Here is a 20,308-nt window from a genome sequence, read left to right as displayed (position 1 = left end):
GGATGGATGCGATGCCCAACTTGTTTTAACAGTCAGAAGGACATAATACTTCTGAATTTCCTTGTGTTTGGCAAAAAAGGAGAGTCAATGTTGCCAAATATACTAACTACAAACCTACCGTCTAGCGCACAATCTTTTATAAATCCTAAAAAATGTCATTATCAACTGCCGAAGCTGCTTGCGTTTACGCTGCTCTCATCCTCCACGATGAAGATATTGAAGTCACGGTATGCAAATCAGTAGATATAGTGGATTTATGCCAGGATGCATCACTCTTCTCACTGTTACTCATGGATGAGCTGGCAGTCTCGTCTGCAGAACGCAAATGTAGTGACATTCTTTCAACCTATATCTAGTCCGACAAGCTCAGCACTTTAATCGAAGCTGCTGGTGTTGAAGTCGAAGGCGTGTGGCCAGTTCTCTTTGCCAAGGCTCTCAAGGGCAAGGACTTGGGCGAGATTTTGAGTAATGTTGGTAAGTGTGGAACAGAGTGTTGTATGTCGTGTCTCGTGCCAATAGTACGGATCGAGACTATCAGTGTGGTCTTTGAGCGGTATTAAGAGTCCAGATTGCCTCTCGAAGTACTAGAAGGATCATGTAGTGGCTTCGGTGTCGTTTTTGACCTTATCTCTCTAACGTATAACTCAAACAATAACAGGTGGTGGAGCTGCTCCAGTCGTCGCTGCTGCTCCAGCTGCTGCCCCAGCTGCAGCTGAACCAGCCAAGGATGCTGGAAAGAAGGATGCTAAGAAGGAAGCACCAAAGAAGGAAGAACCAAAGGAAGAATCTGATGAAGACATGGGTTTCGGTTTATTCGACTAAGCTTTGACTCTTATAAACTCTTTGTAAAGTGCATAAACCTTCTTTGGCATCTCTAATTGTCTCATTGGCTTGTTGTTCGTCAAATGGGTTTGTCGTTTGAGAGCAGGTACTGGGATTTTTGGGAAATAATTATGTTTACGCAGAAGTATCTACTTGAAAAAGCGAAATAAATGTTCCTTTCGTAAAGTTGACGTGTTGATCATCACTTTTTTTTGCGCAAATCTCGCACGCAAAGACGCAACATGAAGGACAAGAGGCCCAGAGAAGAGGAGGAAGCTCCGGCTCCTGCCCCTGTAAAGAGATCAAAGAAGAACTCAACTGTTGAAGACAGTGAAATGCATACTGTCAATGCAGAAAAGCCTATGGAAAACAATCATAACACTGACGCTGCACCGACTGATGAAGGCACCGTCAAGGCCAAAAAGAAGAAGATTCGACATCGTAAGAAGCCAGAAGGCACCGAAGACGCACAACCATCATCTGAAAGTGCTAGTCAGGCAGAGTTCAAGCAACATCAAAAGGGTGGTAAAAAGCTCAGCAAGGTCGATGAAAAGAAGGCAATGAACAGCGAAAGGCGTCGTTTACGTCGCACGTCTGCAGCTGATCGCAAGAAGGTACGGCTCGTTCTCACAGTGACATGTGCTGTCGAAGGACTTTTTTTGCCTTCACTGCCTCAACTACGTTTGCTGATCTATTGGTTTCTTTTTTTATTCGATCTAGACCTGCTTTCGATGCCGTAGAAGAGGTCATTCTGTAGCAAACTGTCCCAAAGTTGGTGACTCTTCTGAAGCTAGTATTTGCTATCGATGTGGATCTGATGCTCATGCTCTAGCAGCATGCCCAAAACCACTGGATAAAGCCAATCCATATCCATTTGCTACATGTTTTGTTTGTAAAGAAGTGGGTCATGTGTCTGGAAGGTACGTACATGGCTTGAATTGAGCAACATTTTTGTCATGCTCAATCTTTCTTTGATTTTCTAGCTGTCCAAAGAATGCCAAGGGCTTGTATATAAAAGGTGGAGGATGCAAAATATGTGGTAGTGTGCGTCACAGAGCAAACGATTGTGATGTCAAGAAGAAGACTGTTGACGAGCCAGAGGCTGTTGTTGGAGTTATACGTCAAGGAATGGGTGGAGATGACTTGGATGATGCTTACGTATTCCAGCCACCCTCCGCAGCTGCTGAAAAGGCTGCAGCTGATAAGCCAAAGAAGAGAAAGGTCAACTTTTATCATCAGAGGTGATGTATTTTATTGTTTGCTGATTCTAGCACATACGGTACACTATATATAAGTTTGCATACAATGATTTGGTTTGGTTGGTTCTTTGCATGTGGATTTATGCTCTGGCGAGACCTTTGGCTACTAGCTCCTTCTTGAAGGCAATGTCCTCTTGTGTCAGCAAGTCTGACAGTTGGCCTCTTCTTAGCTTGAGCAATTCGTAATGGTTGAGATATTCCATCTGGCCTCTGATTAGAAGGTTGATGTTAAGGTAGATCGTCGTAACATTACAGACAAGATACTAACTTTTCTGCAGAAGCCCTGTCATGTCGAACTGGTTTCTTTGCTTGCCAACTAGCTACAAGGCTTCCAATGCGATTTCTAAACGTGATTTAAGATTTAAGTATGTTTAGTTCGCGAATCACGTAAAATCACGTCCAAAATATCCTTACTCGCGACATATCTCATTGAGTTCTCTAAGACGGTCATCAGCACAAAGGGCCTTCTTGTTCTTTTCTAGGACTTTGTTACTATTTGAACTGTTCGGCATTGCTGCAAAATGACCTTCGTTTTTGATTAGAGTCGAGGGATTGTGATTCAAATTGAAGTCGGGGGTTTTTTGTAAGGTCATCAGTTCAGCTTATTGGCTCCATTTAGGACCTTACAGCTAGGTACTTGTCTTGGTCGTTGTTGTTTGGTCTGGCATGTTTTAAAACCAATAAGCTTGCTAAAATGTGTAAATTGGCTGCGTCGCCAAATTCGCAGTATTTTGCTATATCAGCGTTAAGAAGAGCATTGTATTCTTACATCAATATGCCATGGGTCCTCTATTTTAGCTGCACATTCTTACTAGCCTTCTTCACTTAGCAAAACATCAAAATGGCAGATGCATCAAGAGACGAGGAGATGAAGGATGATGTGGAGCCAGACAACAAGAGGAGGAGACCAAGAAGTCGCTCGATTGAACCACGTGATGATGGTCTGTTGTTTGAAGAGATGTGCGTATCTGCAACAAAGTATTCACCAAAAAATTATAGGACGACCCATCTCAAAACGTCGACGTTCTTTATCACCAAGAGATCGAAGAGGAGGGTATTGGGATTCGCCTGGTGGATACAATGGATACAATAATCGATTTGATGAGTACTCGTATGATGGCTACGGATACTCGCGTGGTGAAAGGTATCGGCTGATTGCAGTCGGGTTTGCAGGTCGTTTTGGAACCAAGCTGCCCACGAATGCTTTTGATTCTTTATTATTAGAGCTCCTGATCCATATAAGATAGAGCATGTCGTCTCGTTCAAACACTTTGCTGAATGGGAACGAGGCAAGGGTGGCAAACGTATAGAAGATGATGAAATGAGACGTCGATATGATATATACAAGGAAATCACTGCTCGAAGGCAAACACAGAAGTTTTATGATCAACACAAGCATGAAGAATGGTATTATAACCGTATTCCACAACCAACTTACGACTCACCCAACTTTTTTGCTACCAGGTTTTACGAAAAGTACAATGCAGCATTATGTGGTCCATTCCGTGAACGAGTGAAAGAACGTAAAACGGAAGTCTACCGCTTCTTCAAAGAAGATTTGGAAGCTGGCAAGCTGGATTCTATTAGTTTCGATCAAGTATTCATAGATCTTACCTCCAAGACAGACACAACCGAGCAACAATCTTCGCCTGTAAAAGGAAATGGTGAAGCGAAAGCCATAGATGAGGAGCTGGCAGATGCTGTGGAAGCACCAGCTGATAAGCCAACAGAACTTGATACTGAAATGAAGGAGGCAACTTCTGCTACTGCCCCAACGCAACAAATACAACCGCCAGTACAACCGTCAATATCTGCAAATGAATTCATAGTCGCAGATCCTCGAGTTGGTCAATCACTCTTTATTCGATCCGTTCCTCCAAATTTCAAACGAGCTGAGATTGAAGAGGTGTGTTCCCGCAGTTTACTTGAAGTGGAAGGTTGGAACTCAACCCAATTGCTTTCTAGGTTTTGAAAACATATCCTGGATTCAAATACCTGGAATTGAGCGACCCAAATCCACAAAAGAGATATTCGAGGTTTGGTTGGATCGTATTGCAAGATGACTCAAATCCAGAAGATGCGATGAAAGTCCTCTCTGGAAAAAAGGTGCGTCTTGGATAGACTAGCTATTATTTCTAATTCATCAAAACAAAAGGCTCGAATTTAATGTATCAATCTACTTTCGAAACAGGTGTACAAGCTCGCGGGTGATCCTGAGCCAAAACAAGCAGACGGCGAGCTACCATTGACTGAATTCACTCTTCATGTCAATGTATCTGCACCTCATGCTAATAAACCTCGACCAATTCCCATTGAATCCAATAATTTGGGTCGCATCCAAGATGAAGTAAAAGTAGCACGTGATTTGGCTCGAGTCTTGGATGAAGAGAGTGGATTTAAGCCGGAAGATGGTGATGGGGTAATTATTGTGACCAACCGTCTTGATGTGATCCTAGGTCCTGACGTCGAAGAGCCAGACACGGAAACGAAATTGAACAGAGTGAGTTGTCATTTTTCATGTGGGGACCTAGCGGTTTGAATTCAGTGCCTATAGCACGCTGATAGAATCCAATTGTGGAAATGAATTGGAAATATTTACGAATGCTGACCCAACCCATTTCATCTAGGCCAAAAAGGACTTGGACATGCACATAGAGTATTTGAAACGAGTCCACTTTTACGACTTTTATACGTGTATCGAATGTGATTCTCCCGAAGACTTTCTACGACGAGTAGCTGTAAGTCTTCGACGAGCACCTGACCCAGCCACCTCAGCCGAGCAACAAAATAATCCCAATTACATTCGCTTCCTTGAAAGACTTGATACCCGACATAAACATCGAATCACCAAGCCTGCGGAATCGGATTATATTCGAGCATCAGGTGGTAAAGAAATCGAAGCTGAAATTGACAAGTCACTCAATGCCACCATTGGTAAAGTCGAGGATAGTAAATTCCGATGTCTGGTGTGTACAAAGCTCTTTAAAGGAGACGAGTTTGTACGTAAGCATATTCGAGTAAAGCATGGAGAGGTAGTTGAAAAGACGAAAGCAGAATTTATAATCATCAACAATTATGCTCGTGATCCTAATCGAGTACATGAGAATGATCCACCTCGAGTCGAAGGAACACGATTTGGAGGACCACCACCATCATCAGCGTCATATGGGAATTACTCAAGTCAAGGCGTTGCTGGTATTAATGGATGGAATGGCGTGGCTGCTGATGGTGGGTTCTTTGATGGTGCATATGCAGCACGAGGATCTCCCTATATTCGTGGAAGAGGTCGTGGATACAATGATCGTGGGGGCCGTGGACGTGGTCGTGGCCGAGGAATGGCTATGGCTGACATTCCACCCCCTGTTGGAGCGTGAGTTTTCAGTTATACCAGAGCTCTTGTTTTCGTTCTCGTGACTCACATTGCTGTTCAACACTAGATATGTCGATCCGCGAGAACGTGTCAGCTACGTTGACTTGGATGCACCAGCCTCAGGCGGTGATGTAAACATTAGTTATGAATGAGATTTGTGTCCTTTTAGAAATGGTCATTTGCAGTTTGCCACACATGAATGGATTTCATATGCAACAAAAAAGTAAAAAAAAAAACTCAACACGACTATATCTATCTACATTTATGTACCATTGTTGTGTTATTTTACAGTAGCTTGACTATGTTTTCTTTGTGGCGAGAAGTAGAGCGAGGCCATCTCTTGAGTAGCTTTCTATATGTGGAACATCGGTGACCTTAAATAGAAATGATCGAAGGTTGGACTAGGCAAGATGCAAAAAGTGTATACCACCGCAAACTCACATCTTTCACGACAAACTGCTTTCTCAACATTGTAAAGAATCTTTTATCAGCTCTCCGTCTCTTCTTTGAGCATATTAAGATCTCCGTATGTGCATCAGAAAGCTCAAGCAACGTTCGTATCAGTGGCTCAAAAGCTGCTTCCAAGTAGACACAATCTGCACACAGGACCAAATCAAATGGCTTGCTCCGAGTATACTCCTCACCTAACGGTTCGCCCCATGATAGATCTCCTATATGCATTCTACATAGCTCCGATGATGACAGGTTCTTGGTAGCATTGAGTTCCATCACAGGCACCATTACTGGCAAATCAGTGATGTCGACCTTTGATGATGATGGCGTCTGATGATGTTCCAATACACAGGCTATGGTGAATCCGACCACACCCGTCCCAGCTCCCAATTCAATTATTTTGGTACGATGTTCCCAGTACGATGCATCTCTGGAGCAGACATAATCCGAGAGCATGCTAGCTGCTTCCCATGTCTTTCCTCCACAACCTGATTTGAAAGAAAGATTCAGGATCCATTCAAAAGTGTTGCAAAAGTTCAGTATTACCACCACTTGCGTCCTCTGCAATGTGTAGTTCACGATCAATGTTGAATAACTTGACAGTTGATGATGTTCCTATTCGTGAGACCTCTTGGTCGGGAGCCAGGTCTACGTCAAGAGGATTGAGTTCGGGTGATGGTGATCTATCTATTGTCATCGTTGGGTGGCAGGCGACCGATATGAAACTTAGATGTAATCCAACCTTTTCGTCGCTTTTCAGTTGGCCAGAGGTTTCTCGTGATTTTGTTTCAGAATTGACTAAAAGGAAGCCGATGGATCGTGAGTACTGGTCCTGGTCACTATATATAGAGGCTTGCGGTTAGCTACGTACGTGATTCGGAATCTGTTTAATCTCGTCCCGACAGAAAAGCTTAAACGTGGCGACTACGAACACTTGAAGGGATTTGATTGATGACAATATGGAATCAAACAGGGCTGCTGCTACCAGCCCGCTACGTAATCAATATCACTATATAGAGGAAGATGACGAACATGACGACGAACAACCACACTTTTCCAACCACCAGCAATACCACGACGAACAACAATATGAGGAGCCCTCATCACCGAAATCCTTCCATTCTGAAGAGAATTTTACTGTGAAGAAGGACGGGAGACCTGTTGAGAATGGAGAATACCTACCGGAATCAGTTAGATTACCCAATGCATCAGTTTACTCGCAAGCTCCCATACCCGATACCTCGAGAGATTCGAGCGAGTTCTTTACTCATAACCCGGAAAGATTCGATGTTGACGAGTACCTACGCTCAAAAGTCAAGATGCAGTCGTATACGCCCCACGACAACTATTACAGGGATTACAATCCATTCCAGCCTCTAGACAAGGGCAAAGGACCATACGTAGAACACGATGTATACCACCCAATCCAGGATCCAATTGTGGTGGCTAAGGTGGATAACGTTCCACCACGAACCATGTCGAACGACTATGGACAACGAGAAATGTCGCAGCGTAGAGGACCCGAGTATTCTGACCATATTGAGCCAGATCACATTGAGCAGAATGGATGGCATAGTGAGCGTGTTAAGCTGAATAGCTATGAAGAGACGGATGAGGCACCAAAACCAAAGTCAAAGGTGCCGTGTCTTTGCTTGGAGCAGACGCAACGACGAATAAGAGGACTGATACTTATCCTTGTAGGCTTTGATTTTACTACTGGTGTTTTCTCTGGCATTAACGATACTAATGGCTGCACTTGATTCTACGATTGTTGCTACCGCTTTACCAATAATCGCAAGTCAATTGGGTGATCTGACGCAGCTGCCATGGGTTGCTACGTCGTACCTGCTGACGTCCACGGTGTCTCTCCCGATATTCGGGAAGCTTTCTGATGTGTTTGGTAGAAAAATTATACTTCTGATATCGATAGCCATCTTTTTGGTATGACCTGTCATTTTTTCTTGTGCTCCTTCGGCTTGCTTACATCGTCATGAACTTATTATAGGTCGGTTCGGCGTTGTGTGGAGCGAGTCAAAACATGGTGTGTACAGTTTTTCCAACCTTTGATGACTCTATTGTCTAACCAGCCTCTAGATCATGCTCATCGTGTTCCGTGCCGTGCAAGGTGTGTATGAATGTCACAACGCACAATTTAAAAGGCTTATACTGATTTTTGCTTTTAGGTTTGGGGGGTGGCGGACTCATGTCGTTAGTTATGATCACATTATCAGAGCTGGTTTCGTTACGTGAGCGCGGCCTATATCAAGGCTTACTAACAGGAGTGATGGCTATCGCTTTGTTGGGAGGTCCAATCTTCGGAGGTGGGTGCTTTACTGATATATTTTGTGAAATTCAATCCTGACACCCTCATTTCGTATTGAACCTCAGGACTGTTTACTGACAAGCTGGTAAAGTTAGACCCCGATTATAAAGCGCTGTAGCTAAATTGTTCTAATCTACCTCTCTTACTCAACCAATGTGCAGTCTTGGAGATGGGCTTTCTGTAAGTTGACATCGCAAGGTTGCTATTCTTTGAATTCTAACAGGTCTCACATAATAAACTCTCAGACATCAATCTGGTCATCGGTGTCTTCCCGGTCACATTGATTGTCCTCTTTCTTCACCTACCTGTCCGACAGGAGCGTGTATTGAAAAAGCTGCGAAGAATTGACTATCTGGGAGCATTCATACTGATTGCATTCAGTGGTAAGTAATCCTAATATATCTGGTTCTGGGACACATAAGGCCAATCAAATATTTTCTAGTTTTCTTCTTACTTGGCTTGCAATGGGGAGGTCAAGATTACGCATGGAATTCTCAAGAAGTTATTGGAGTACTCGCATGTAATTGCTATCTCAGAATTGTTATTTTTGTGACGGTCAACTAATTCTCGATATCGCTTTCAGGTGGTGTGGTCTTCTTTTGTCTCTTCATCGTGGTCGAGTGGCGTTGGGCTGCAGAGCCCATCATACCAATGCGACTATTTGGAATTTGGAACTATGTTCTTTCTAGTATTACGTGTTTCACATGTGGATTTGCCTTCTACTCTTCTGCATGTATGTCCGTTTTCTGCCTTTTAAACAAGACCAGAACGTTTCGGACTAACGATGCGAATTCTTTGTAGATTATCTGCCCTACTACTTCCAAGTATACTTTTGAAAGATTTTGACTCATCTGCAATTTACGATTTGTCGTGGTAACATGGAATTTTGTAGGTCGCGAAGGATGTGTCAGCTACGACAAGTGGGCTGTACATGTTTCCACTGATGATTGGGTATTTGCTTAGTTCTATCTTCGCTGGTGTCCTTGCCATGAGAACGGGAAGGGTAAGTATATACAATCACTCTCTAGCCTACCGTTGTCTGTCAATCATTCCGTTCTCTATATGTTCATAGTATACAGAGTACCCGAAACTATGTGCTCTCATGGCAACATTTGGCTCTTACTTAATCAGCCGATGGGATGGTAACTCGGGCCTGGGCGAGATTTTGGGATTTGGACTGGTAATGGTTCATTTTAGACCCGTATTCGCAATTTGACAACGATGTTTGTGTGTTAACTCTTTATTTCTTTAGATCTTTGGAATTGCAGCTGGAGGAATCACACAACGTTAGTTATAAATCCACTGTATTATTTAGGTGCAGGCATTAGATTTAACACCCCTGGATTACTTTTAGCAATGCTATTGGTGGCTCAAGCCTGTATCAGGCCGTCTGATCTGGCTACTGGAACATCAGCAAACTCCTTCATCAGGACGTTTGGTGGTGTCCTTGGGCTTGCAGTTATGGGTTCAATCTTGAATAATGTTTGGAGGACGAGTCTCTTGAATTCTATTGATGCTCAGGTAACGTTATTGTTTGCAAACGGCATCACCAGCAACACTAAGGTACACAACTTCTTATATTTCATTCCATCTCCTTAGTCACTGAGCACTATATCTGTTGGGAACTCTTTCGACATAGAGGTCATCAAGTCATTACCTGATGCTACCAGACTGGTGGTTGTTCAGGCATTTATAGACGGCCACCGCACCATTTGGTGGACGAGCGCGTGCGTATGTGCTTTAGGCTACTTGGCTTGCATGATGATCGTGCACATACCTTTGAGAAAGACGACCGAGGCAGTAGTAGCAGAGTAGAGAGTTTTTTTTATAGCTCAATATACAGTAATCATGACGACAATGAAGAACTGTTCCGCGACTGTTTCCATTCTGTATTTGTTGGGTATTTGTAACACTTGCTTGTAGCGTTACGTGGACCACGTTCGAAATTCCATAAACGCTACTGTGATTGTTGTGAACAAGATCAGCGCCGAACTGAGCAAGGAAGTCTGCCATGGTACAAAATCCTAATCCACCAATCAATAGCAGGCGAGGATCTATCAAGCCGTTATCTCGCCCGACCACGGCATCAGCTGTGAAATCTGAAATCTTGAAAAAGGTTTCGATAAAGGAGGAGATACCCGTTGGCGCTTATACAGGCCTGATATTGGATCAAGTTAATGCTGTCACTATCAAGCAGCATCTGCAACGAAAGGAAACAGACGCCGTTTGGTATGGCACAGTTTACATCAACAACCACTGACCTTGGATTGAGTTATGTATATATTCGTAGGGCGTACATGAGCAAACTGTATGATCCAGCCACAGATGCCTCGCCATCAGAATCACTACGACCACAGGAACGGACTTCTGATATTGAGGATTCTGATGCACGTCGAGAAATGATTGTACAGTATTCGCTCGAAGCCTTACTACACGGTCACAAGACATTGGATTTGGATCCGTTTCAGTTATCTGTATGGCTTACAATATTGAAGGCATCGCATGATCGATTCACAGACGTAATTGCGAATATGCACCAGTCTACAAGTATTGACTATGCACAAACCAGTGCACAAGCTTTCCAATCTGTCATGGAACAGTATGTTGTTGGTGTACCGATTCCACAACATCTCGTTGAAGGGCTCAAGCCGATAACCCCTTTCACATGGAAGGAGATTGAGAATTTAGCATCGTATCATGTCAATAGGTACTACTATCAAGTTAGGATCCTGAGGCCTTGTTTCCGTCTCGCTTACCAAATGCTAAACTATACCATGAATTTTAGCTATGTCCAGCAGTCGAAACTCATCGCATACGTTTTTCGAAACCCACAAGAGATTGCCAGGACTACTGAAACTCGATCAATGTATAATGCAGTGATACCTCCACTGTCTGAAGGTATTGATGCTGATCAATGGGAGGAGGTTAAACGAACGGAACGTGAAAAACAGGAACACGAAGCTCTGCAGGTACGTGTTTAACTGTGGTATTGTACCCGCTCAAGCTTGAGCGAGAGAGTACTCACTACCCGTAACGATTTAGGCTGCTGAGAAGACAAACATATTAAAGTCGACGGTCAGTATTGCACCATTAGAGCCAATACCGCAGTCCCGAGCTCCCGTTAGTGAACAAAGTGAGTGCAGGTGATCTGGAACTCAGAGGCGAGTTCTGTGTTACAAGCTAACAAATTTTCCTAGAATCAATGAGGCCACTTACTCCATATACGGCGCCAATCCCGGTCCTGCAAGCAGAAACTCTCTTCCCATCCTCGACAATCACAGTCCCATTCATTGATCCCAACTTTGTTACTAAGACTATCACGCATACTGCAGCTTCATATATGCAAACATTCCAGCAACATCTGGAGAAACGGTTGCAGCACCAAGAGCGCGAACTTCAGGCTAGAATATCGGCAATTGAAGCTGCAATGGCTGAGAAAGAAGTAAGAACAACGTCCAGTGCCAAGTCTAAGGCACCCAAATCTGGAAAATCGCAAAAGTAAATATAGCGCCATGTAGACCGCAGACACTTACATTCACAAATATGTCTGACATGTCAGACGGCAGTTTCACGTTAGATCTGATAGAATTATATATTATAATTATGAAATAGTACTTATCTAATAATGAGTCGTTTTTGTGTTGTCCTGCGAGAGTTTCACTTGTACTTTTTCACAAAAGAAACTGCGGTGACAAGCTTTGGTGCAGATTGTAAGTTAGGTTGGAGAAGCTAGCAATGATATCAGGCAACCCAAAGAGCTCTCAGCATCGCAGCCGGAGCCTCACGAAGGTATTCATCATCAAGCTTAACGAAACAACACAACTTTTTCCAAACATCATTCGTCTAACGCCCTTCTGACGTATCTTAGTCCAATGCGCATGAAGCTATTGATCCTGGATGTACCTTGACCGAATCTTCAGTGCTTCTGACACCCGTGAACTCCAAGAAAGACAAGATCTCAGACTCTGTCGCAAACATCAACCACCAGCAAACTTTGCCGAAACGGATCAGTAGATCCACCAATATAAATACTAGATCGACAAGGCCTTCCGAAGCTCCAGAGTCTCCTCAAAGCTCCCCGGAATCCACTGTTACCATCGAGAGCTCATTCAAGGCCCTGACCTTGGACGACAGGATAAAAGTAGAAGAACCCGTCTTAGATCACTCCTTGACGGCTGCAAATGAAGTAGAATTCAACATAGTAGAAGCACAGGCCACTACCGCTACTGACTCGTCAACGGATATCAACGACACCAACGTATCTAAAAATACAGAAGCATCAGACACCGCCGCTGTAGACTCGTCAACGGATACAAACGACACCAAAGGATCTAAAAAGACAGCTGCTCTATTACCCGTTGAACTACTCTTATGTATCTTTGCTTACTTTGCACCGCCAGCAACTGCTCTGGAAGAATGTGCACTTAATCAACCCAGAGACAGCTCAGCTGCTCTTCTGGCCTCAGCTCTTGTATGTAAGCGGTGGGCAGTGCCAGCTATTAAGACAATGTGGAGAAGGCCGATGATCTATGATGTACAACGATTTGCAAAGCTTGTGCATACCGCTGAAGAGTCTGCACTAAAGATAATCGGTGATCATAGTAGTGAAGATATAACGAAGCTGGCTAGACTATCAACGACGACGACTAGTTTTCCATATGTGGATTATCTCTGTCAGCTCTCGTTATCAAATACGTTAGCCGAAAATCAACGCAATGCTTCTAGACTATCTGTAATGTTACCAAGGCTATTGCTCACCACATCAATGAGCAAGGCCTTGACGTTGTTGGATCTTAGCTTTGCTAAAGGGGTGTCGAATTATAGTCTATTGAGGTGTGCTACGAATCTATCAAACCTTCTCTGTCTGAATATCAGTGGTGGAAATCGTAGTGAGATAGTGGTACTAAAGGTAGCAGACTGTTGTCGAAGTCTCAAAAAACTGAGCTTGGCGTGGAACGAACAAGTGGGAGACTTTGCTATGGTAGAAATTGGGAAGAAAGTGAAACATCTAGAATGGCTAGATGTGACTGGATGTATACAACTCTCTGACGCAGGCGTAATAGCGTTTTCAAAGTCACAGGCTGAAGAACATGAAACCCTTTGTACTGATGCCTCGTCGTCGTATATCACTCCTGCTTCATCAGTAAGGCCCAAATCTTCAATTATGACTTGACCTCAAGACTCACGTTATTTATTTTCACCGTAGCCTCGAGCTTCTCCATACGCAAGCTCATCATTCAATAGACCTCGTACACCACCGTTGAAGTACTTGAGCTTGTCATATTGTAAAGATATCACTGGGCAAGGAATCCTTGGAGCCGCAGGATATCTCCCTGCTCTCAACGTACTGAATATCGTTGGCTGTGAAAACACCTCGTCAGCGATGATTGAATTGCACGATCAACGCCCAACGCTTCAAATTAATAGACCTTTCGTAGCAATGATATAGATGTAGATATTATAAACAATTCACATGCAGTGACTGCTAGATGCCTTGTTTCGTGTCTTCTAATGTGCGTAGAGTAAGCGATCGACTGCCACCAACTCCAGCTTTCAACAAGAAGGAGCAAGACATTCATCAGAGCATTCAATTCAAACACTGGCTCAAGAAACTGCTCGATATTGCAACAAGATCTTGCCAATACTTGCTTAAAATTCCAAGTGCACCTTTTTTTGGGACAATATGGATTGGAGGCGATTCCTCGCTTGGAATGTGGCTACGTGCTTGTCGGCACTGCTTGGAAAGCTTCTTTGGAGTGATGGACTTGATGTGTTTAGAGTAAGCTTGTCTCGGGATGCGTTGCATCGTCTACAACAAACCCGTGATTGTTTAATCCCTCTGGATTTCGTCATCAGTTCTCTTCCTGATAAATATGGTGATTTTCATGGTATTTGAATTTAGATTTGTATCTCTTTTATGACTGGATGCCTTATAACAGCATGGGTTGGGAAGTGGGCTCAAGGATTTGATTTTGTGACTCTGGGAGGTATGTCGTACTGACAGTAGGAGTTTATAGCTTCTTTACAAAATTTTATCTGGCAACTAGTGTCTCTATGGATATCCTGGTTTCTTGGAGGGCTGGTTTTCGACCATAAGGATATCGCCGAGGGTGCAATGTATCTGGTTGCCCAACCTACTGTCGCCGTTCTTGTAACAATTTCGCTAGTCTTGATATGGAAGAGGCGAAGCAAGGCGGACTCATCGCTGAACCGAAAGCTCTTCTTGGATGAACCCGTAATTGTCATAGCATTCCTCGTATTTTCCATATCTATTACTGCAATCGTTGGACTTGTTATGTGTGCCATATTCCACAAATTAACTCTAGATAGCTTCCTTGAATTTTGGAGGTATCGAGGGCCGTATCCTTGTTTGCTTCAACATTTTGTTTGCTCAACAACTACTATCTCCTTCTTCATAGTTCTGAAGCGGTGGGACTTATTGTGACGTTGCCCGCTCTTTTGCAAGTGTTTCAGACTGATTGGGGGAGTCGTTTGCACTGCAATTGGAGGAAGGCAATTCCAGCTGCTCTTCTATCTGCCACAGGTAAAACTGCACAACCCCTTTCAGCATGGTTCTCTGTTTCACTTGAGCGACGTTCTAGTGATAGCAATACCGTTTACTGTAAGCTATGTACTCGAGACAACCCATTTGACAGGAAAGGACCCCTCGTACAAAGTCACTTGGTCAGTCCTTTTTTCAGTAAGTATGCCCTTGTTATAACATTGTCAATCGCAACGAGTCACCAATTGTTTCTGAATAAGATCCCAGTCTTGGCTCTCAGTGGCGGAATACTGTGTCATACCGGCCTAGCCTGTCACATATTTCTGTTTTCGATCGCGACACTGATGTTAAGACATATACCTGGCAAGCATGGTAACAAAGTTGTGATTTACCGCTCCGACTCTAAAATATTTTCTTCTCAAAGGGGACTTTTATTGTGACCCTCGAGTGTTGGCGCTGAAGTTGCTTCTCGTTGACTTAAGGCAAGCTGACGTTGCATTTCAACAGAGTAGAAGAGGATGAGTAATTGACGTTTAAGGGTTTGATAGTATGTTGCCATTTCTGCTATTACTGGCCGAGAGAAATCGACTTCTAGAATCAGTCGAGAAGCAAGTCGAGGAACGCACTGCTGAACTAGTAAAAGCCAACCAAGAAAAGACTGATTTCATGAGTTTCTTATGTCACGAACTGAGAAGCCCGTTACACATCGTACGATCTATGGCTGATATGGCCCTGATTGATGATTCGGGCAGTGAATTCGCCAAGGCATCAAGCACTGCAGCACAATACATGACTGATCTATGTAACGATGTCCTTGATGCTGCCAAACTCAAAAGTGGAAAGTCTGATATTAAGCCCAAATGGATGAATCTACCTGCCGTGTTAAGAGACCAATGCCACTCTTTCTCAAATCATGCTATGACGCTCGGAATCAATCTACAATATCATTGTGATTCAGATGTGCCAGAGAGAGTCTACACTGACGATTTACGGTATGTCTCCATTTGATGATTTAAGCTTGCTCATGTTAAAGCTGTTTATTATATAGGTGGAGGCAATGTCTTACGAATCTGCTTGCCAATGCTTGTCGATTCACCAAAGCTGGTGGTAGTGTTGATGTTTATCTACACCATATCCGCGACAGTGCAATTCCTCCGGATCACGTACGATTGAGGTATTTCCGTCGTGTCGGCTGCTGCATACGAAAAGTTGCATCATGTCACTCTCGATTCCTGTAGGTGTGATGTCACGGACACGGGGATTGGAATAGATCCATCGCACATCCCGACACTCTTTGTACCATTCAGCATCGCAAGTCAACAGACCACACGAGAGTATCAAGGATCAGGTTTAGGCCTGTCTTTGAGTGCTATGCTCGTCGAAGCTATGGGTGGTGAATTGAAAGTAGAAAGTCAACAAGGTCATGGCAGTCGATTCTGGTTTGAATTGGTCGTTCCTACCCAACCGTCCATTCATACAGTCGACATCAGTGACGAAAATAACGAATCGAAGCCTTTACCGACGAATAGTCTCGAATACTGGGAAAAAACTAGTCGTTGCCCAAACCAGAAAGCGGACCCTGCTTTGGTAAAACCGCATTCTTTGGTAGATCCAGATATTTTAGTAGAAGACCCACAAAGCTCTACTGGTGGTGTCGTCGGCATTAGCCGACTACAGCCGTCAACCACTCTGACGGGAGTAGAATATCCGTATCCGATCTTGCCAGAGTCTGCTGCTTTGATTCCATCAGTCACACAACCAACTGCACCGACCACATTTTTATCATCACCTCGCGGTAGCCATGCAACACAGGAACACACTGTCGGTGCTCTTGTGGTTGATGACTCGGATGTCAATCGCGCCCTTCTCAAACGTATGCTGACACGTTTGAGGCCTCATATGCAATTGCCTATGGCTAATGATGGTCAGGAAGCTATTGACTTCGCAGAGCAATACAAGTACCAAATCATCTTCAGTAAGTTTGCAAATACGTCCTGATCAAGACACGGCATTCAGAGCTGATGCAGTGGTTTATTCACATAGTGGACTTGCAAATGCCCAGAGTTGACGGTAAATGTTGACTTGGTACAATTGCTTGGACTCGATCGACCCTACAACATTTCGTAAAATCTAGGTTGGACGGCCATTGCCCATATTCGCAAAGAAGGCCTCAATATTGAGACTCCCATCATCATCACTTCTGCCAATACTGTCACAGAAAAAGAGCAATCCTTTGCACAGTGTGGCGTCTTGGCCAAACCCTTTCTCGTCAAAGACTTAAAGGACATTCTTGATCGTTACCATATGTAAGATATGTGACGTAGTCACGTAGCCCAATCTTTCCACCCACTTTCATCATAGGTTTAGTCAACGTTTCTATGTAGTTCCTAGAGTTGTAACATTCTTCGAGCACTAGTAAAAATCGAATAGAAGTTCAAATCGCCATAGACTTATGAAAGATGACCATGTTGATAATCTGACAGATAGCTCAACGTTGGAAACTGCGGGAGACTGGGCTCTAGTGTCTTTATGGTGTTCACCAAGGGATTCACCTGCTTCTCTAAATGTCTGTATAACAAGAATACGAAACAAGGCAGTCATCAGAGGATCGTCGTCGCATATCTGGTGTAGAAACAATACGAGATGGGAACAGCATCTTGCACGGAAAGCCGTTGCTTCTTTCGATTCTATCCGCATCTTCAACATTACCTGGATATCATCTTGCAACCATCGGTGCTGGTTGATGACTCGGATGTCAATCGGTTAGTCCTGCAATGTATGCTGAAACGTGTGAAGCCTGATCTGGACATGCACATGGCTAATGATGGTCAGGAAGCTATTGATCTCGCTGAGCAACACAAGTATCAAACCATCTTCAGTAAGTTTCAAAACATACATTTTCATGCTCAGATACCAAGTCTTTATGTAGTGGACTTGCAAATGCGCAAAGTTGAAGGGGTAAATGCTGCCTTGTTGATGCACTCACTTGGACGCGAATCTACAACATTTCGTGAAATCTAGGTTGGACGCCTATTGCCCATATTCGCAAAGTAGGCCGCAATATCGAAACTCCCATTATCATCATCACATCCGCCAATATTATCACAGAAGATCAAAACTTTGCCCGGTGCGAAGTGTTGCTCAAGTCTTTCCAGGTCAACGATTTGAAGGACTTCCTTGATCGCTACATAGTGTAGAATGCCCCCCTTACAGCTGCCTCATAGAGCGAAATTTTACCCCTCTCTCAGTATGGTATTTGTCAAAATCATATATTTTGGTGTCAAATTGTAATTATGAACCCATTTCTATACAAATACACCCCCAACATTGACACAGTCATGCACCAGCAGATGATCGTGGTAACTAACACATCCAGTCGTTGATCATAGAGTCTGCTCTAAAATCTGAAACATTCTGTCCATTGCGAGAGACAACTCCTGCCAATGAATGGTGAATATTAACCTAAAATAGCCAGGTTCGCCATTGGAAGATCGACTTGGAGCAAGAAATACTATAAGAAAGCTGATGGTGAGTGCATTTTCTCATTACAATACGAAAGCCTAACCAGCCAAACCTCCGCCATCAATCATTTTATGCCAAAGCGTTAACTCTGGGTCACTTCCAAGCTCAGACGTTTTCATGAAGCGTCGTAGATCTGGACAAAAGGAAAAGTTTGAGAAAAACAACAACGCCTGACTATAAAGGCTACCCAACATACCAATCCATATGAAGAATGCGGAAGAAGCGACGACAAAAGGTATACTATGTTCTTTCAGCCGGCTAGTACACCTTTCGTACGCAGACTTCAACCTGACTGCATTCTCCACCACAAACTCGTGAAACCACGTCTCATCTGCCAGCATATTCCTTACAAATGCTTCTGCCAATGACGAAGGCCTAGCAAAAATGCAAAGCATTTGCATTGCTTTCAGAATGACTGGATTGTTGAATGTGTAGAAGGCTCCTAGACGGACTCCATTAGCACACAAGTCTTTAGAAGCTGCCCAGCAAAGATGGGTACGAGTAGGATCTGGAAGATCCATATCTAGAATGGACACCCATTCCGTCGAAGATGGTTGGTCGTATCTTGACAAGGCATAGACCTCATCGACAAGGACATGCAGCTTGCGGGACGCTATCATAAGGGTAGTTTCAGTAAAGCCAGAAGTTGAAGCAAGAACGTGAAATCATACCAGCCCAAACTAGAATACTCCGAAACAAATCGGCGTTATATATCGTTCCAAATGGGTTGTGAGGATTCGTTAACAATAAAGATTTGATTTTGATTCCTTCTTTCTCTGCCTTCTTTCGAGCCTCCTCTAATGTCGTGACATCGATTTGCAGTGATGCCGATGAGAAATGAACTGCTATCAGTTTTGCTCGTGCTAGATGTTCAAGACATTTGTGAGTCGTTCATCCGGATATTGTTTACTATACAGTACTCACTATAAGCAGAAATGTCGCGTTCAAATCCAACATAGTATGGAGCTGGTACCAGAACACCATCACCAGGATCGCATACCGCCTACAAGGATCAGATCTAAGCAATCAATAGAGATTTCTCCATCTGGTCTTAAAGATACCTGAAAGAAATTCTGCAAAACTGCACCGGCTCCTGCATGTAGAGTCATCTTGGTTGGGTCCATGGCATTCTTTAGCTTCAGTTCTCTGGTGAGGGTACTGCAGATTGCAGTCCTTGTCTCCATTGTTCCGTATGGCGACGATTGATACGATAACAGCTTAGGGGAGAGATCGCTTGTGCCAGGCTTGTTCATCTATTAAGAATCAAAAAACGTTCAAGCTGAAATCAATGTTCAAAAGCGTAGTCTGTAAAGATTGTCTGAGTGCATACCTTCTCGAGCAAGACATCGTACATCAGATAATTTTCTGCCAACGACACGTTGATGATACCACCTAATTGTGCAGATCATCAAGATTCATTCGTAATAATTGATCAGAATCGATCACAATCTACTGACAACCAATCCATAAACCACAAACCTGGATTTCCGTCGCGTGTGTACGGATTGCCTGCAAGTTTGGCACGACCAGATTCCAGAAAGGAGATCCTAGAAGGACCTGTCAGTTCTCTAGCAACCGCAGAAAGTTCTGAGTTTGTACAGGCGACTGGGGCAACACTACTGCGACATGCAGCCGAGTTTTCTGATGAGTCCGAGGTGCGGCATTGCTTGAATAGGCTGCGAATATATGAGGAAATAGCTGATGGTGCCATGGGTCGTTATCTCACAAGGTTACGATACAGTAACACATGCACAATAGGTGACACTTTTTCACAGTAGAAACTTAGACGGTCGCTCTGACTAGGAGATCTCATATATTTCTAAAGGTAGTCTTTGAACTAGTTTCGGCCTCGTGGCCACGTGTTCTCAACATATACAAGAAAGAATTTCAAAAATTCACAAACGACCAAAAGACATGCACGCTCGCACGTGCCGGAAGAGAGCGTAAAATACTCGCTTTAAAGGACATAGAAATTTCGAAGGTTCAAAAACTGGACAGCCAGCCACATTCGGTTAGGGGACTGCGCTTGCTTGAACCAATCGACAACCGCAAAGGTT

The 20,308-nt window shown here is 43.7% G+C and overlaps 9 protein-coding genes across 9 annotated transcripts; 7 read left to right on the top strand and 2 right to left on the bottom strand.

Moving 5' to 3' along the window:
- Positions 1 to 152: 152 nt before the first annotated feature.
- SmJEL517_g02114 (uncharacterized protein) lies at positions 153 to 822 on the top strand (the record flags this gene model as incomplete). Its single annotated transcript, XM_031168042.1, has 3 exons — positions 153 to 227; positions 357 to 474; positions 659 to 822. The coding sequence occupies 3 exons, from the start codon at positions 153 to 155 to the stop codon at positions 820 to 822; spliced, it is 357 nt and encodes a 118-aa protein (XP_031025983.1).
- Positions 823 to 1,064: 242 nt separating this feature from the next.
- SmJEL517_g02113 (uncharacterized protein) lies at positions 1,065 to 2,067 on the top strand (the record flags this gene model as incomplete). The annotated part of the gene is made up of 3 exons (XM_031168041.1): positions 1,065 to 1,436; positions 1,543 to 1,742; positions 1,806 to 2,067. The coding sequence occupies 3 exons, from the start codon at positions 1,065 to 1,067 to the stop codon at positions 2,065 to 2,067; spliced, it is 834 nt and encodes a 277-aa protein (XP_031025976.1).
- Positions 2,068 to 2,922: 855 nt separating this feature from the next.
- SmJEL517_g02112 (uncharacterized protein) lies at positions 2,923 to 5,603 on the top strand (the record flags this gene model as incomplete). Its single annotated transcript, XM_031168040.1, has 7 exons — positions 2,923 to 3,022; positions 3,081 to 3,225; positions 3,306 to 3,987; positions 4,047 to 4,187; positions 4,273 to 4,581; positions 4,709 to 5,451; positions 5,519 to 5,603. The coding sequence occupies 7 exons, from the start codon at positions 2,923 to 2,925 to the stop codon at positions 5,601 to 5,603; spliced, it is 2,205 nt and encodes a 734-aa protein (XP_031025977.1).
- Positions 5,604 to 5,731: 128 nt separating this feature from the next.
- SmJEL517_g02111 (uncharacterized protein) lies at positions 5,732 to 6,601 on the bottom strand (the record flags this gene model as incomplete). Its single annotated transcript, XM_031168039.1, has 3 exons — positions 5,732 to 5,803; positions 5,893 to 6,392; positions 6,451 to 6,601. 3 exons carry the CDS (start codon positions 6,599 to 6,601, stop codon positions 5,732 to 5,734), a joined length of 723 nt encoding a protein of 240 aa, XP_031025978.1.
- A 262-nt stretch (positions 6,602 to 6,863) lies between these two features.
- SmJEL517_g02110 (uncharacterized protein) lies at positions 6,864 to 10,042 on the top strand (the record flags this gene model as incomplete). The annotated part of the gene is made up of 16 exons (XM_031168038.1): positions 6,864 to 7,541; positions 7,606 to 7,845; positions 7,910 to 7,945; positions 7,999 to 8,029; positions 8,088 to 8,225; positions 8,293 to 8,312; positions 8,389 to 8,407; positions 8,473 to 8,610; positions 8,670 to 8,747; positions 8,811 to 8,960; positions 9,029 to 9,051; positions 9,120 to 9,230; positions 9,300 to 9,407; positions 9,480 to 9,513; positions 9,582 to 9,748; positions 9,827 to 10,042. The coding sequence occupies 16 exons, from the start codon at positions 6,864 to 6,866 to the stop codon at positions 10,040 to 10,042; spliced, it is 2,187 nt and encodes a 728-aa protein (XP_031025979.1).
- A 196-nt stretch (positions 10,043 to 10,238) lies between these two features.
- Positions 10,239 to 13,676, top strand: SmJEL517_g02109 (uncharacterized protein; the record flags this gene model as incomplete). The annotated part of the gene is made up of 7 exons (XM_031168037.1): positions 10,239 to 10,456; positions 10,518 to 10,934; positions 11,013 to 11,196; positions 11,270 to 11,360; positions 11,425 to 11,669; positions 12,096 to 13,370; positions 13,434 to 13,676. 7 exons carry the CDS (start codon positions 10,239 to 10,241, stop codon positions 13,674 to 13,676), a joined length of 2,673 nt encoding a protein of 890 aa, XP_031026069.1.
- Positions 13,677 to 13,910: 234 nt separating this feature from the next.
- Positions 13,911 to 17,039, top strand: SmJEL517_g02108 (uncharacterized protein; the record flags this gene model as incomplete). Its single annotated transcript, XM_031168036.1, has 9 exons — positions 13,911 to 14,006; positions 14,130 to 14,214; positions 14,275 to 14,575; positions 14,647 to 14,771; positions 15,325 to 15,721; positions 15,778 to 15,903; positions 15,968 to 16,704; positions 16,773 to 16,799; positions 16,864 to 17,039. The coding sequence occupies 9 exons, from the start codon at positions 13,911 to 13,913 to the stop codon at positions 17,037 to 17,039; spliced, it is 2,070 nt and encodes a 689-aa protein (XP_031026068.1).
- Positions 17,040 to 17,372: 333 nt separating this feature from the next.
- SmJEL517_g02107 (uncharacterized protein) lies at positions 17,373 to 17,926 on the top strand (the record flags this gene model as incomplete). Its single annotated transcript, XM_031168035.1, has 2 exons — positions 17,373 to 17,607; positions 17,751 to 17,926. 2 exons carry the CDS (start codon positions 17,373 to 17,375, stop codon positions 17,924 to 17,926), a joined length of 411 nt encoding a protein of 136 aa, XP_031026067.1.
- Positions 17,927 to 18,289: 363 nt separating this feature from the next.
- SmJEL517_g02106 (uncharacterized protein) lies at positions 18,290 to 19,962 on the bottom strand (the record flags this gene model as incomplete). Its single annotated transcript, XM_031168034.1, has 7 exons — positions 18,290 to 18,384; positions 18,448 to 18,864; positions 18,923 to 19,114; positions 19,176 to 19,254; positions 19,313 to 19,504; positions 19,582 to 19,643; positions 19,731 to 19,962. The coding sequence occupies 7 exons, from the start codon at positions 19,960 to 19,962 to the stop codon at positions 18,290 to 18,292; spliced, it is 1,269 nt and encodes a 422-aa protein (XP_031026066.1).
- Positions 19,963 to 20,308: the final 346 nt, after the last annotated feature.

The sequence above is a fragment of the Synchytrium microbalum genome (assembly GCF_006535985.1).
Source record: "Synchytrium microbalum strain JEL517 chromosome Unknown SmJEL517_scf0008, whole genome shotgun sequence".
In the NCBI taxonomy this organism is placed as follows: domain Eukaryota; kingdom Fungi; phylum Chytridiomycota; class Chytridiomycetes; order Synchytriales; family Synchytriaceae; genus Synchytrium; species Synchytrium microbalum.
This window is presented reverse-complemented; position numbering and strand designations above follow the sequence as displayed.